The 11,273-nt window shown below is 47.9% G+C and overlaps 1 protein-coding gene across 3 annotated transcripts in view; it reads left to right on the top strand.

Moving 5' to 3' along the window:
- Window positions 1-4,199, top strand: part of ASH1L (ASH1 like histone lysine methyltransferase) — a 146,236-nt gene extending 142,037 nt beyond the window's left edge. For all 3 annotated transcript variants that reach the window (XM_054011463.1, XM_054011464.1, XM_054011465.1), the window contains one exon: window positions 1,931-4,199. In XM_054011463.1, coding sequence (XP_053867438.1) covers window positions 1,931-2,022 — 92 coding nt within the window. In that variant the 3' untranslated portion in view covers window positions 2,023-4,199. The remainder of the gene's footprint in view (window positions 1-1,930) is intronic.
- The last annotated feature ends 7,074 nt before the right edge of the window (window positions 4,200-11,273 follow it).

An 11,273-nucleotide genomic window follows, 5' to 3' on the forward strand; every position in this document is an offset into this window, starting at 1 on the left:
ATGAATAGGGCCATACCAAATTCACAGCCATGAAAAACACATCACAGACCATGAAATCTGGTCTTCCCCCATGAAATCTTGTCTTTTATGTGCTTTTACCCTATACTATACAGATTTCACAGGTGAGAATTGGGGCATCCTGACCCAAAAGGGAATTGCAGGGGGATTGCAAGGTTATTTTAGGGAGAGTTGTGAGTATTGCCACCCTTACTTCTTGCACTGCCTTCAAAGCTGGGTGACCAGAGAGTGGCAGCTGTTGGCCGGGTGGCCAGCTCTGAAGGTGATGCCCCACCAGCAGCCGTGCAGAAGTAAGGATGGCAATACCATACCATGCCACCCTTACTTCTGCACTGTTGTCTTAAGAGCTGGGTGGCTGGAAAATGGCAGCTGCTGACTGAGGGCCCAGCTCTGCAGGCAGCAGTGCAAAAGTAAAGATGACAATACCGTACCTGCTGCTGGCGATGACTCTGCCTTCAGAACTGGACTCCTGGCCAACAGCCATCTCTCTCCACCTGCCCAGCTCTGAAGGCAGTGCCGCCACCAGCAGCAACGCAGAAGTAAGGGTAGCAGTACCACACACCCCCGTACAATAATCCCCACCCCCACACAAGTCCTTTTTGGGTCAGGACTCCTACAATTACAACACTGTGAAATTTCAGATTTAAATAACTGAAATCATTAAATTTACGATTTTTAAAATCCTATGACCATGAAATTGATCAAAATGGACCAAGAATTTGGTAGGGCCCTATATAGGAAGCATTTGCAATTCCCACTAAATAGATGAGTGAAATCTCCTGTTAATAATGAAACAGGCATTTATGTAGGACTTTCACATCCCATTGTCATTACTAATTATTCACTCCCTCCCTCCAGTGAGATAGGTAGTTTAATTATTATTGTCTCTGGTTTACAGATGAGAAGATTGAGAGAAAGGCACAAGAGATTGAGGGCTTTATCCAAAGCCCATTGAAGTGAATTAAAAGACTCTTATTGACTTCAGTGGGCTTTGGATCAGTTCTTTAGAGCAGGCCTGCACAACATGCAGCCCAGGGGCCGCATGTGGCCTGTGTGGGCTCACTGTGCGGCCCGCGGGGGGTAAATAGGCAAGCGGCGGGTGAGGGAGGGGGGCTGAGGAGGCGAGAGGGCGGGTAGTGGCGGGGGGTGAGTAGGCGGGCGGGCAGTGGCGGGGGTGCAGGTGAGCTGGCGGCAGGGGAGGGGGACTGAGGAGGCGAGCGGTGAGTTGGTGGCTGACCTGGTCTACTGCTCTGGTCTGGCTCCCATCCCCTCTCCAAGGATTGCAGCTGTCTGGAGGTGCTGCCTTCCACGCCTTCCTCATTCATTCAACAGGGCAATTGATTACAAAGTGGGGAGAAGATCTTATTCTACTTCTAGCAAAAAGACATTTTTCTTTTACCTTAATTATACTACCTTAGGAGCCCGCTATAACATATTACAAAGGTTCAATACCGCTGTTTTGGTGGGGCGGCACTGGGGAAGGAGGGTTTGTTTCTGCGTGGCGGGCGGCGCTGGGGGGGGTGCTTCAGGGGGACTGGGCGGTGCTGGGGGGTGTTTCCGCGGCACTGGGGGTTGTTTCCATGGGGAAGGCGGCGCTGGGGGAGGTGTTGTGTTTCAGGGGGCTGGGCGGTGCTGGGGGAGGGGTTGGCAGCGCTGGGGGTGGGGTTTGGCGGGGCCGGGGGGGTTCGGCCCTCAGCTGTTTGGAGTAATTTGGCCCTCGCTGCTTTACGAGTTGTGCAGGCCTGCCTTAGAGAGAGTTTAATGTAACATCAGAATTAGAGCCTAGGAGTTTCTGAGCTCAGACCAGTAGACCACACTCCTCTGTTATGTTACAGGGATTAATACTAGAGCATCAGGTACAATGAGTACTACTGTATCAGCTCCTTATTAAGAACCCTGTGGTCTGTTGCAGCTATTGATGTCACTTACCTGCTGGAGGAAGGATCAGGAAGAAAATTGAGGAGGCGTACTCTCACCATCCTGGAGAGCAGCTTCAGGAAGTGATGTCCCAGCAACAGACTGTGATCTGGAGTCCACTACCAGGTCTGCTAGAGACTGATGGGGAAGCCCCTTCCTTCCTGTACACCAACCAAGGAGAGATGGGTAGAAGAAAACTGACATAAATACAGTTAGCACTTAGAAGTCTGGGCAGGCAGGTGGCCCTGCCTTGCTCTGCAGTGCTCTTATGATGTGTGTGTTGTTGGGCGTGCCTTGTATCGATGTTAGGTACTGAGAAAACCTTGTGATTATTCGTCCAAGATGGTCAGATTTAATTTATTTTTGCTTAATGTCCCCACTTGGAGGGAAAAAGAGGGGGTAAATAGAAGGATGAGGACTGATTTACTCTGATGAGAATATTCCCCATACAGACCAGTTGTCCTATGATTGTACAAGATACCGTTGGCACTGCCAGTGGCGTGTACCAATGTATGAAGTCCATAGGGAGGGTGAAGGCCCAATGGATTAAAATAAAGGCTGCCCTAAAGGAGTGGCCTCAGTTTTGCACAAGTTCAGAGAGGGAAGAAATGTACCAGGATGTATAAAAGGTTCACCGTGAAACGGCCAGTGCCCAGATGCTCCTTTGATCTGTAGAGAGGAAAAGCCCCCAGTCAGCTCAGAGTGAAACGAGAGTTGGTTGTTCGAAGCACTTGTTGTTCCGCATCCTGAAATGGGGGTGTGTAATTTTTCACATTTTTTCTGCAGAGAAATTTTATAAAGCGAGTCGAATCCTGACGACACCATTGCTGTTGGTTTTTTTGATAAGCTGTGGTTCTTGTGTGTCCAATGTGTTGTGCAAATTAAAATCTGTTAAAAGAAGATAAAAAAAGAAACCTTCACTACATGAACCGTCAAGCAGTATTCAGAGCGAGTATTTGTTGTGAACTGTAGAATATATCAACTAATAACACTATTCTTGTGTTCTAACTGTACAGCTTAAAACGTCTGTCTCTTAAAGAGACAGTGTATTTTACCACTCCCTCTCTCTGCCGTTATGAAAGTGTTGCTCCCAAAGGCTACAGCCAAGGCGCTAACTTTTTACTGCATGAAATTGTGATTGCCATAGTTTGCCACAATCTAGTGCTGTACTGGGATCCCCTGTATTTCAACATGTAACCTTCCCCAATACCCAGTGCCGTGAAGCTGTCATCTGTCTCTGGGTCAGGCCCTGCTAGTGGCAAAGGGAGGGGGCAGTAGGCATACACTGCCCCTTTAAAATAGCTTTGCTTTTTTGTCTTTCAGACGTACATATGCATATACAGTCCTGTTTTAGATGTTCTTATAAGAAAAAACAGTTTTTAATGTGCCAAGTTGTATATATCTGCTGTGTGGATGTAAAGCAATACGGTAGTTACATGTTCCTTTTGAATGGACCAAGCTTGTCCTAATGTACATTCTTGTTATTATTATAATTATTATTTTACTCTTAGTGGAACATGACTCATTCCATTAACTTTTATGTGTTGATTTAAAAAGAAAAAAAAGAAAGGAAAAAACCCTTTGAGGAAAAAAATATTTTATTAAAAAAAAAGAAATAAGAAAATAGTTTGGAATATTTTCTTACTGTAGAGAAGCACTGTACAGTACCAGGAACCCTGAGTATAAAATACTCGTGCGTGTAGTAGGAATATCGCATGTCCAAAATTTTGGGTTGTCTCATTTAGTTAATAACAGAAATCATTGTCTCAAACGGTGTTAAACACTAAAAACTTTTTAAAAAATAAAGTGCATACAGAAGCAAGACACTAGCTCTGTCATTTTATCTTTCTTTTGTTGAAAGACTAAACAAAATGTTTTTTAGACAATCAAATGTTAGGTAAGTGCAAAGAATTGTTTTTCTTACTGGTGTAGAAATTAATGACTTTTTTTATTTTTTGGTTATTTTATAATAATGAGAAGACCAGTGTGTCACCAGGATCGCTGTTTTAAGACCAGGAAGCACTACATTATTGCAAATAGATATGAACTCTTAGTCTGCATGGGTGTAGGCTGTGTGATTGCTGAAAATAAATGCTGCTAATATATTTCCTTTTTACAAAAGCATATCTAAATAGATCATTGTTTTGATGTTAATCTTTGTAAATTATGTATTACCAATTTTAACATTGGATGTAATTGCATAAAAAGCCTGCATCTCAATCCTGAGAGAGTCTAGTATTAAATGGAAAAACTTTTCCTATTGATGACTTGTGGGGGTTTTTCTTTCACACGTCCTTGATTTCACTTTTTTGCTTCTTTGTCCCAACAGTTCCTGTGACGTGTTCAAAGTTTCTTACAGCCTTTTTTAAAGTTGCATGGCTGCCCCATCTCCTTTGAATATCACATTGCCTGATCACGGTTGGCATACTGAGCAGATATAGTTGTGGTGCTGTTGTTTTTCCTGCTGCTGTACAGCCTGTAGTAGAAAGGATGCTGACAGTATGTGTGCAGGCACTGAATACACCTTGATATGAATCACAGTGGAGGTGCAAGGAGCCTAAATGGAGCTGCAGCACAAGGCCCAGGCATCCAGTATTAGGAATTAGAGGGATGTATAACCTTGATTGCACATGTTGGCAGGTTGGTATATGAGTCATTAAACCTATAAATATGATGCCCATATCCAAATCCCCATATCCAAAATCAAGGGCAATTGTATGCCCTCAGATCACTGCCCCAATTCCTGCTAAATTCTCTGTATCAACGCCAGTAACCACAAACTAATCTCAAAGTGGCACCATATCCTGCATATTCACTGGCACTAATATTAGATCAGAGGGAGTGCTAGATAAATACATTGACATTGTAACAGCTAACCATGTCCCATATGAAAGGAAATAGCCAAAAAAACAAAAAGGTGATTTAGGAAAGAATAAGGGACAGTTGGAGTCCCTTGAAGCATTCAGCCTGGCCAAGTACTACCATCCCCTTATGGGCCTTTTGACTATCCTCAGGTGAGTCTAGTTGCATTGTTGGACACATGAGTGGAATGCACGTAGGAGACAACACCAAAAAAAATTAGAAATCGCATTCTTTGGGTCATTTCTAATAACCTGACCCCTGGCTCTGGCTTCCCCAAGACTGCACTAGGTCCCTTGTCACACCTTTCCTCAGAAGTTCACCTAGGAGTCAGTCAACTCAGCTCCTCCCTCTGAGGTTGGGACCCTGACCTTCCAAGAAGGCTGTTCTGAATCCTTTGAGGTGCTTAGCCTGTACTCTGCTGCAGATAGAGGAGGTGACATGAGACTCAGGTCACTATCCTGCTCTGTTAACTTAATGGCCTCCAGAGTTCCCATATGTTCAGGAATTCCTGTATTTCACAGGAAAATGGAGCAGTCACCAGGACCATTTTGCTGTCTATTTGTATTGGTCGCTCAGGACAGAATGGTTTCTTGCCGACTTCTGTAATGTAACATACAGAAAAATAAGCATACTGATATGGGAGCCCAGCCCCTGGGCTGACTCTTTGTATTACCATTAAAATGCTTCATCTGACCCATACATTAGCATTCATTCCCTCCATGCTGCAGACATCTCAAGGACTGTATTATTAAACAATTAATTGAAAAGCACCTGGATTCATCTCCTGCCAGGCTGACCCCATTTCAGAGTCCAGAGACAGCTGTGGAATTCAATCATACATACACACAGCACATGCAAGCAAAATAACATTCCAATTAAGATGCAGTGTCCCTTGTCTGAGGCTAAGAATTGCACGGAGAGCTGGAAGTAAGAACAGAATAAAATAAGCCCTTTATCCTTTATCCTGTCATATAGAACAAAGACCAGTTACCAAAATATTGGCTCCTGCTATTAAAATGTAATTTAAAGGGTTTAAAAGTGTCTCTCTGGCCTAGAAGGTCATTCAGAAACCCACTGGCAGGAAATCTGGGTCCTAAGAATAGTGGCTATCAACATTTCAAGTCAGAAACTGGGCTAGTGTGCACTCTGTGTTGCATCCACAGCAGGGATGGGAAATGCCAAGCCAGTTAAGTTTCCAGTGCTGAACATACCATCCCAAGAAAAGGAATGAACAAACAGCATTGCTTTAAGGTTACACCATTTCCATTTCTGTAACAATACCTGGCTTTGATGGTCTCCCGGACATGAGGATAATTATGTACAAGGCAGAGCTCGAGGGGGCTAGGCTCATCTCACACCCCTCCAGCAGAAAAAGGCAGGGCTGATGCCAGGACTAGACAAGCAAATTTCCAGCTCCAACTGGCAAAAGATATTTCGGCAACAGGAGTTATATATTTCAGATTAGAGCCCACTTAAATGCTACCTGACTTAGAACTGAAGAAAATCTTTCACCAGCAGCTATGGGTCAGGATCTCCTTGGGGTTGAACTCTGTGGGATAGTAATTCCTATGCCCAGTTATTCCACTTGAAACAAATTGTAACCTTGATTAGGCCTAAAACAATTGAAAAACTGTGAATCAAAGAATATGTGCCTAGTCATGGAATCATGGGCACTGGAGATGGAAAAGGCTATCAACTCAGGCCCCATTCAATCCAACTCTTTAATATTCTGCCAAAGTTAATAGACCTGGTCAGTGCAGCTGCCACACATAGTAATTGCACATGTAATATTTGTGATCATTAGAGAAACCAAAGACTTTGAGTGGCCTCACACCCATCTATGTTAGTTTGTAGCAGTGCAGGATAGGTGACTCAGCATTTCTGAGGTCATTTCTGGCTTGCCTAGGGGTGCTCACAAAGAAACTCGTTAAGCCATGGAGAAGGCTATGGAAATTTCTTACTGGGGAAGCCTACTTTCTTCTGTGGTCAGTTGACTGAAAGAATCCCAGATTAATTGTGCTTTGCTTTTCTATGAGACGCCACCTTGAAGCAGACTTTCCATAGGCACCAACTCCAGCTTCACAATTAGGAGTAACCCACCCGTTTATACTGGCAAATAACCCACCTTTTAATCACATTTCTGTATAGTGGGAAGGGGAGGGGTACACAGGCCCTCACTGGCAATTGGTTCATGTGCCAGCGCTCAAATCCCAAACACTGAGGCAGATGTCCAGTGACTTGGGGTGTCTCGTCTAACTCTCAGCAGCATTTGCAATATTTGTCCTGCAAATAAACTATTGGAAATGCTCTCATAGTCCTGTGGGGCAGGTACCATTGAGTGAGAGACTGGCTCTCAGCAAATTTGTATGTTTAATCAATTTGCTGCTAAATAAATGGCCAACAGTTGAGTGTCAGGCCCAGGACTACCTCCTACTACAGCCTCCCCAAGGGCAAGGTGAAGAGCGAGGCTAGGCTTTGTCAGTAGAGAGAGTACTAGGAACCAGGAATTCCTGAACTCTATTCCTGGCTCTGACACTGACTCATTCCTTGTGTCTGAGAGGGTAAATTAATTAATGTGGGAGCAAGGCACTTTCACACACTGGCCTGTTGCCCCCGCACCAGTTTTGAGAGTAGCTTGTTATGCAGCCCATGGGCCCTGGCTGGCTCTTGCTTGCACATCTGCTATGGTAGATACTCTGAGATCATCATCTTTCCGAGGCACAAAGCATGCTGCAGACAACCAGGTGCGCAAGGCACATGTACGATGGTCTCAGGGCATGTCAAGAATGCAGTGTCCTTTGTAAATGGGAAACTCAATCACACAGCAGGGCTAGTGTGTTGCCTTTTGATTGTGTCAACCTCCATGTCACTAGCACATCACTGCTTTTCCCAAGGGATGCAGAGCTGTTATAAGGTGGAGTGGAAGTACAGTCGTTGTTGCGGGGGAGGGTCTGAACTGCAGTACCCTACATGCCCCCGCCTCCCCCATCCCATTCATGCCGGTATCACCAGTCAGCCATAGATTTCTTCCCCTGTAGGAGACAAATGGAGGAAGCCCAGTCCATTCAGGAAAGACATTTGCTAACAAGCCAGCATGACAGAGCAAGCAGGAATGGAAGAGATGGGGGGGCTGCCTGGTCCCAAGCTATCCCCATTATGGATGCTCTCAGTGAGCTTGTCCCTTCTCAAAAAGAGGCAAGTACCCTATCAGCCCAGCAGGAAAGTCCAGTGTCCCCTATCCCTGGGGCAGGGAGAGATGCTGCCACAGGGAAAGTGTATCCCACAGCTGCTGCGGGAGGAGTGCCTTGGTGCAGGGAGTAATAAAGAGACATCTTGGAATGATGGGGGGAGGGAAATAAAGACAAGAGCATAAGAATCCAGGAGACTGGATCTGGGGAGATGCTGAGGAATTGAGGATACATATAAAAGGGATGGGTCTGCTTGCTCCTCCCTCCTGCATGTTCATGGCAATCAACATCTAGTTTGTTGCAGAAGCCAGGGTCGGGGTAAGAGATTGGCCTGGAACTCTGGTGATCATGGTTCAATGCCCAGCTCTGCTACTGACTCCTTGTGTGACTTTGGGCAAGTCACTTAATGTCTGTATACTTCAGGCTCCCATCTGTAAAATGGGACTATTTCTGCTTCTGGGCGCCCACCCTTTGTCTAGCTGGTTTGTTTAGCCTGTAAGCACTTTGGAGCAGGGTCTGTCTCTCACCGGGGGGAGCAGCACCCAACACACTGGGGCCTCTGCAGCTATGCCCACTAAAAACTAAGAGCAGGAATGAGTGATTAAATAGGGAATGAAGATAAATCAGGGGCTGACACTGGAGGAGGTGTGGTGTGGGGAGCAGAGGCAGCCACCAAATGTGTGGACTAGACACTGCAGGGTGTGGGACTTTTAGCATGGGCTCACAGCATGTGTGCCTGGAGCCCTGTGTCTCCTGTCTCCCTTGTGCAGGCTCCAGCATGCTTTATTTCTGGTACTTGGCTTGCATATGAGAAAGTCAAATGTTCCTCCAGCCACCAAGAAATTGAGACACAGGGACTGACAAACAGCATGAAGACACAATGTGCTGTGCCTCATTGAAGTCAGCATCTGCTGCTAGGACCTAAGCCCTGCTCATTCCTTTGCATGGGGAGCAGATGCTGCACCCCTGCCCCTTCCAGACTTAAATAAGAGCTATATGGATCGTATAACTCACTGGCAGTGCGGGAGGCGGGGGGAGGGGGAGGGAACCATCTCAGAGACACTTCAGGCCTTTTCTGGAATGGTCAATTGTGAAGCTGCATATGTTGCTCACGTTCAAACACACAAAGGCAACTTCCCTTCACCCCACACAAAAGAAAACCTAGCAGCCCTTTCACATGCTGGTCCTCTATCGTCATGATGGATGCCCATGCTGCCTGCACCCTAGCAGGCTCGCTGTGACACTGTGCTCAGGGCTGGCTCCAGGGTTTTGGCCGCCCCAAGCAGCCAAAACAAAACAAAACAAAAGCCGCGATTGCGATCTGCGACGGCAATTCGGCGGGAGGTCCTTCGCTCCCAGGCGGAGTAAGGGACCGTCCGCCGAATCGCCGCCGAATACCTGGACGTGCCGCCCCTCTCCGGAGTGGCCGCCCCAAGTACCTGCTTGAGAAGCTGGTGCCTGGAGCCGGCCCTGACTATGCTAAAGACCAGCTGGCATGAGTTTGGGAGCAGCCTCACTTAGCATAGTCTCACCACATCAGTCCCTCCCATGGGTGTGACAGGGCTGGGAGGGGGGCATATTTTGTCCAGGCTTCCTGAACTCCTACCCACACCATGTTGTGTCAGTGCTGCGCTTGTGTTCAAGTAGCAGAAGCTAGTCTCAACAGGTGACAGAGCCAAGCATGGGGACAACCCTCACAACCTAGGGGATGGTGGTGTGAATGGAGCAGTATACGCCCAGCTGCGCAGAGAAGGCTAGGAGGAAAAGGTTTAAAAAAAAAAAAAAAAAATTCTGGAGCCCACTGGCTCAAAGAGCAGCCGCACATTAGAATGAACGCTTTGCCAGCCAAGGCCGGCTTTGACTTCTGAGCAGTCACCAGCAATTGCATTGTGTTGGGGGGGGGGGACATGAAGCCCTACAGCCCCCTCAGCCAGGCTTGTGCCCATGCACCGTGTTTGGACACGGCTAACCTGCTCAGCTTGCTGTGATGGCTCAATCGTGTCTTAGTGCATGTCACTCCAGTCCCCTGGGAGCAAGCGTAATAGGTGGAACAGCTGCACCAGGAAACAACAGGCTTTAGGTGGCTTATCCCGTGGCTGGGGCAGGGCTGGTCCAGCACTGGGCCTGTGTCATTCTGCATACCCCAGGCCATGAGGAAACATGTCACAGCTATGCCTGTTATATTTTCCCTTGGGCCTAGATCCACACTACCGCCTGCACGTCCCTCCCCCTGCCTTCAACCCTTGGGCTTCACACCCTTCAGCTCATGCCTTTGTAGGCTTTCATGGCCATAGTTTGTGGTGTATCTTTCCCTGAGGTATCGCTGTACAAGCACGTCCCTGCTTTCGGAGGTTTAACCCACCTCCCTGGCGCTGTGCAGCCTGCGCTGTAACTGGCACCCCCCTTGACATCAGGTGCAGCCATCAGCTGTTGGCAAGACAACGCAGCAAGCCCACGCAGCTATCCTATCACAGTCTCTTACAGCCCAGGTGCCTCAGCCCAGCCGCAGAAAGGTTACTTGAGGTCACATCCCTCACAGCTAAGAATAGACAAACAATGTGGCTCGCATTAGGGCAAGCGATTCCATCTGGGCCTGGGGATGAAAGCCGTAAACAGCTCCTGCTCTGCACGCAGCACTCTGGTCGATTCCCTACCGTGCAGCCTGCTGGGACAGAGTCCAGCAGGGACCAACTGTGAGCGCCTGACAAGCAGCACAGCACCGTCAGACCCAGCAGGATTTAACCTGAGATGGGACTAGCTGTCTGGGGTGGGAGGGGGGAACATAACTGCCCAATGCAGCGCCCACGATTCCCTGGGGTGTATGGAGCTGGGGCCTGTGGGGCCGGTGAGGCAGAGCTGTCTCCCCGTGCAAGGGCCTCTCTGGCTTCATTTCAGAACCATGAGGAATTTCCATTGCTCTGACGTTGCTCTGTGGGTTCACTAGACCTGAGCAGCAGCTGGGAAAAGCTGCCGGCTGGGGAGTACAGAGCAATTCTTGGCCAAGCGGCAACAGTGCATCCCAGCCAGCACTCAAGCCCCGATCCCCCCAAGCTCCCTGAGCCCTCCCCCACAACCAATATCCATCCCCCCCTTGTTTCCCCATCCTGCCTACCCACCCCAACCCCTGCCATGTACCCCCCATTAGCCACCACACCTCCAGCTGTGTACTCCCCCACACTGCTCTTACCACTACCCCAGTCCCCTCCCTGTAATCAGCCACACACTACTCCTCACTTCCCTCCATGAACCCCCCATGTAACCCCCCCAGACACACCCTCTGCCCGCTGC

Source organism: Malaclemys terrapin, chromosome 21 (genome assembly GCF_027887155.1).
Source record: "Malaclemys terrapin pileata isolate rMalTer1 chromosome 21, rMalTer1.hap1, whole genome shotgun sequence".
NCBI classification, from domain to species: domain Eukaryota; kingdom Metazoa; phylum Chordata; order Testudines; family Emydidae; genus Malaclemys; species Malaclemys terrapin.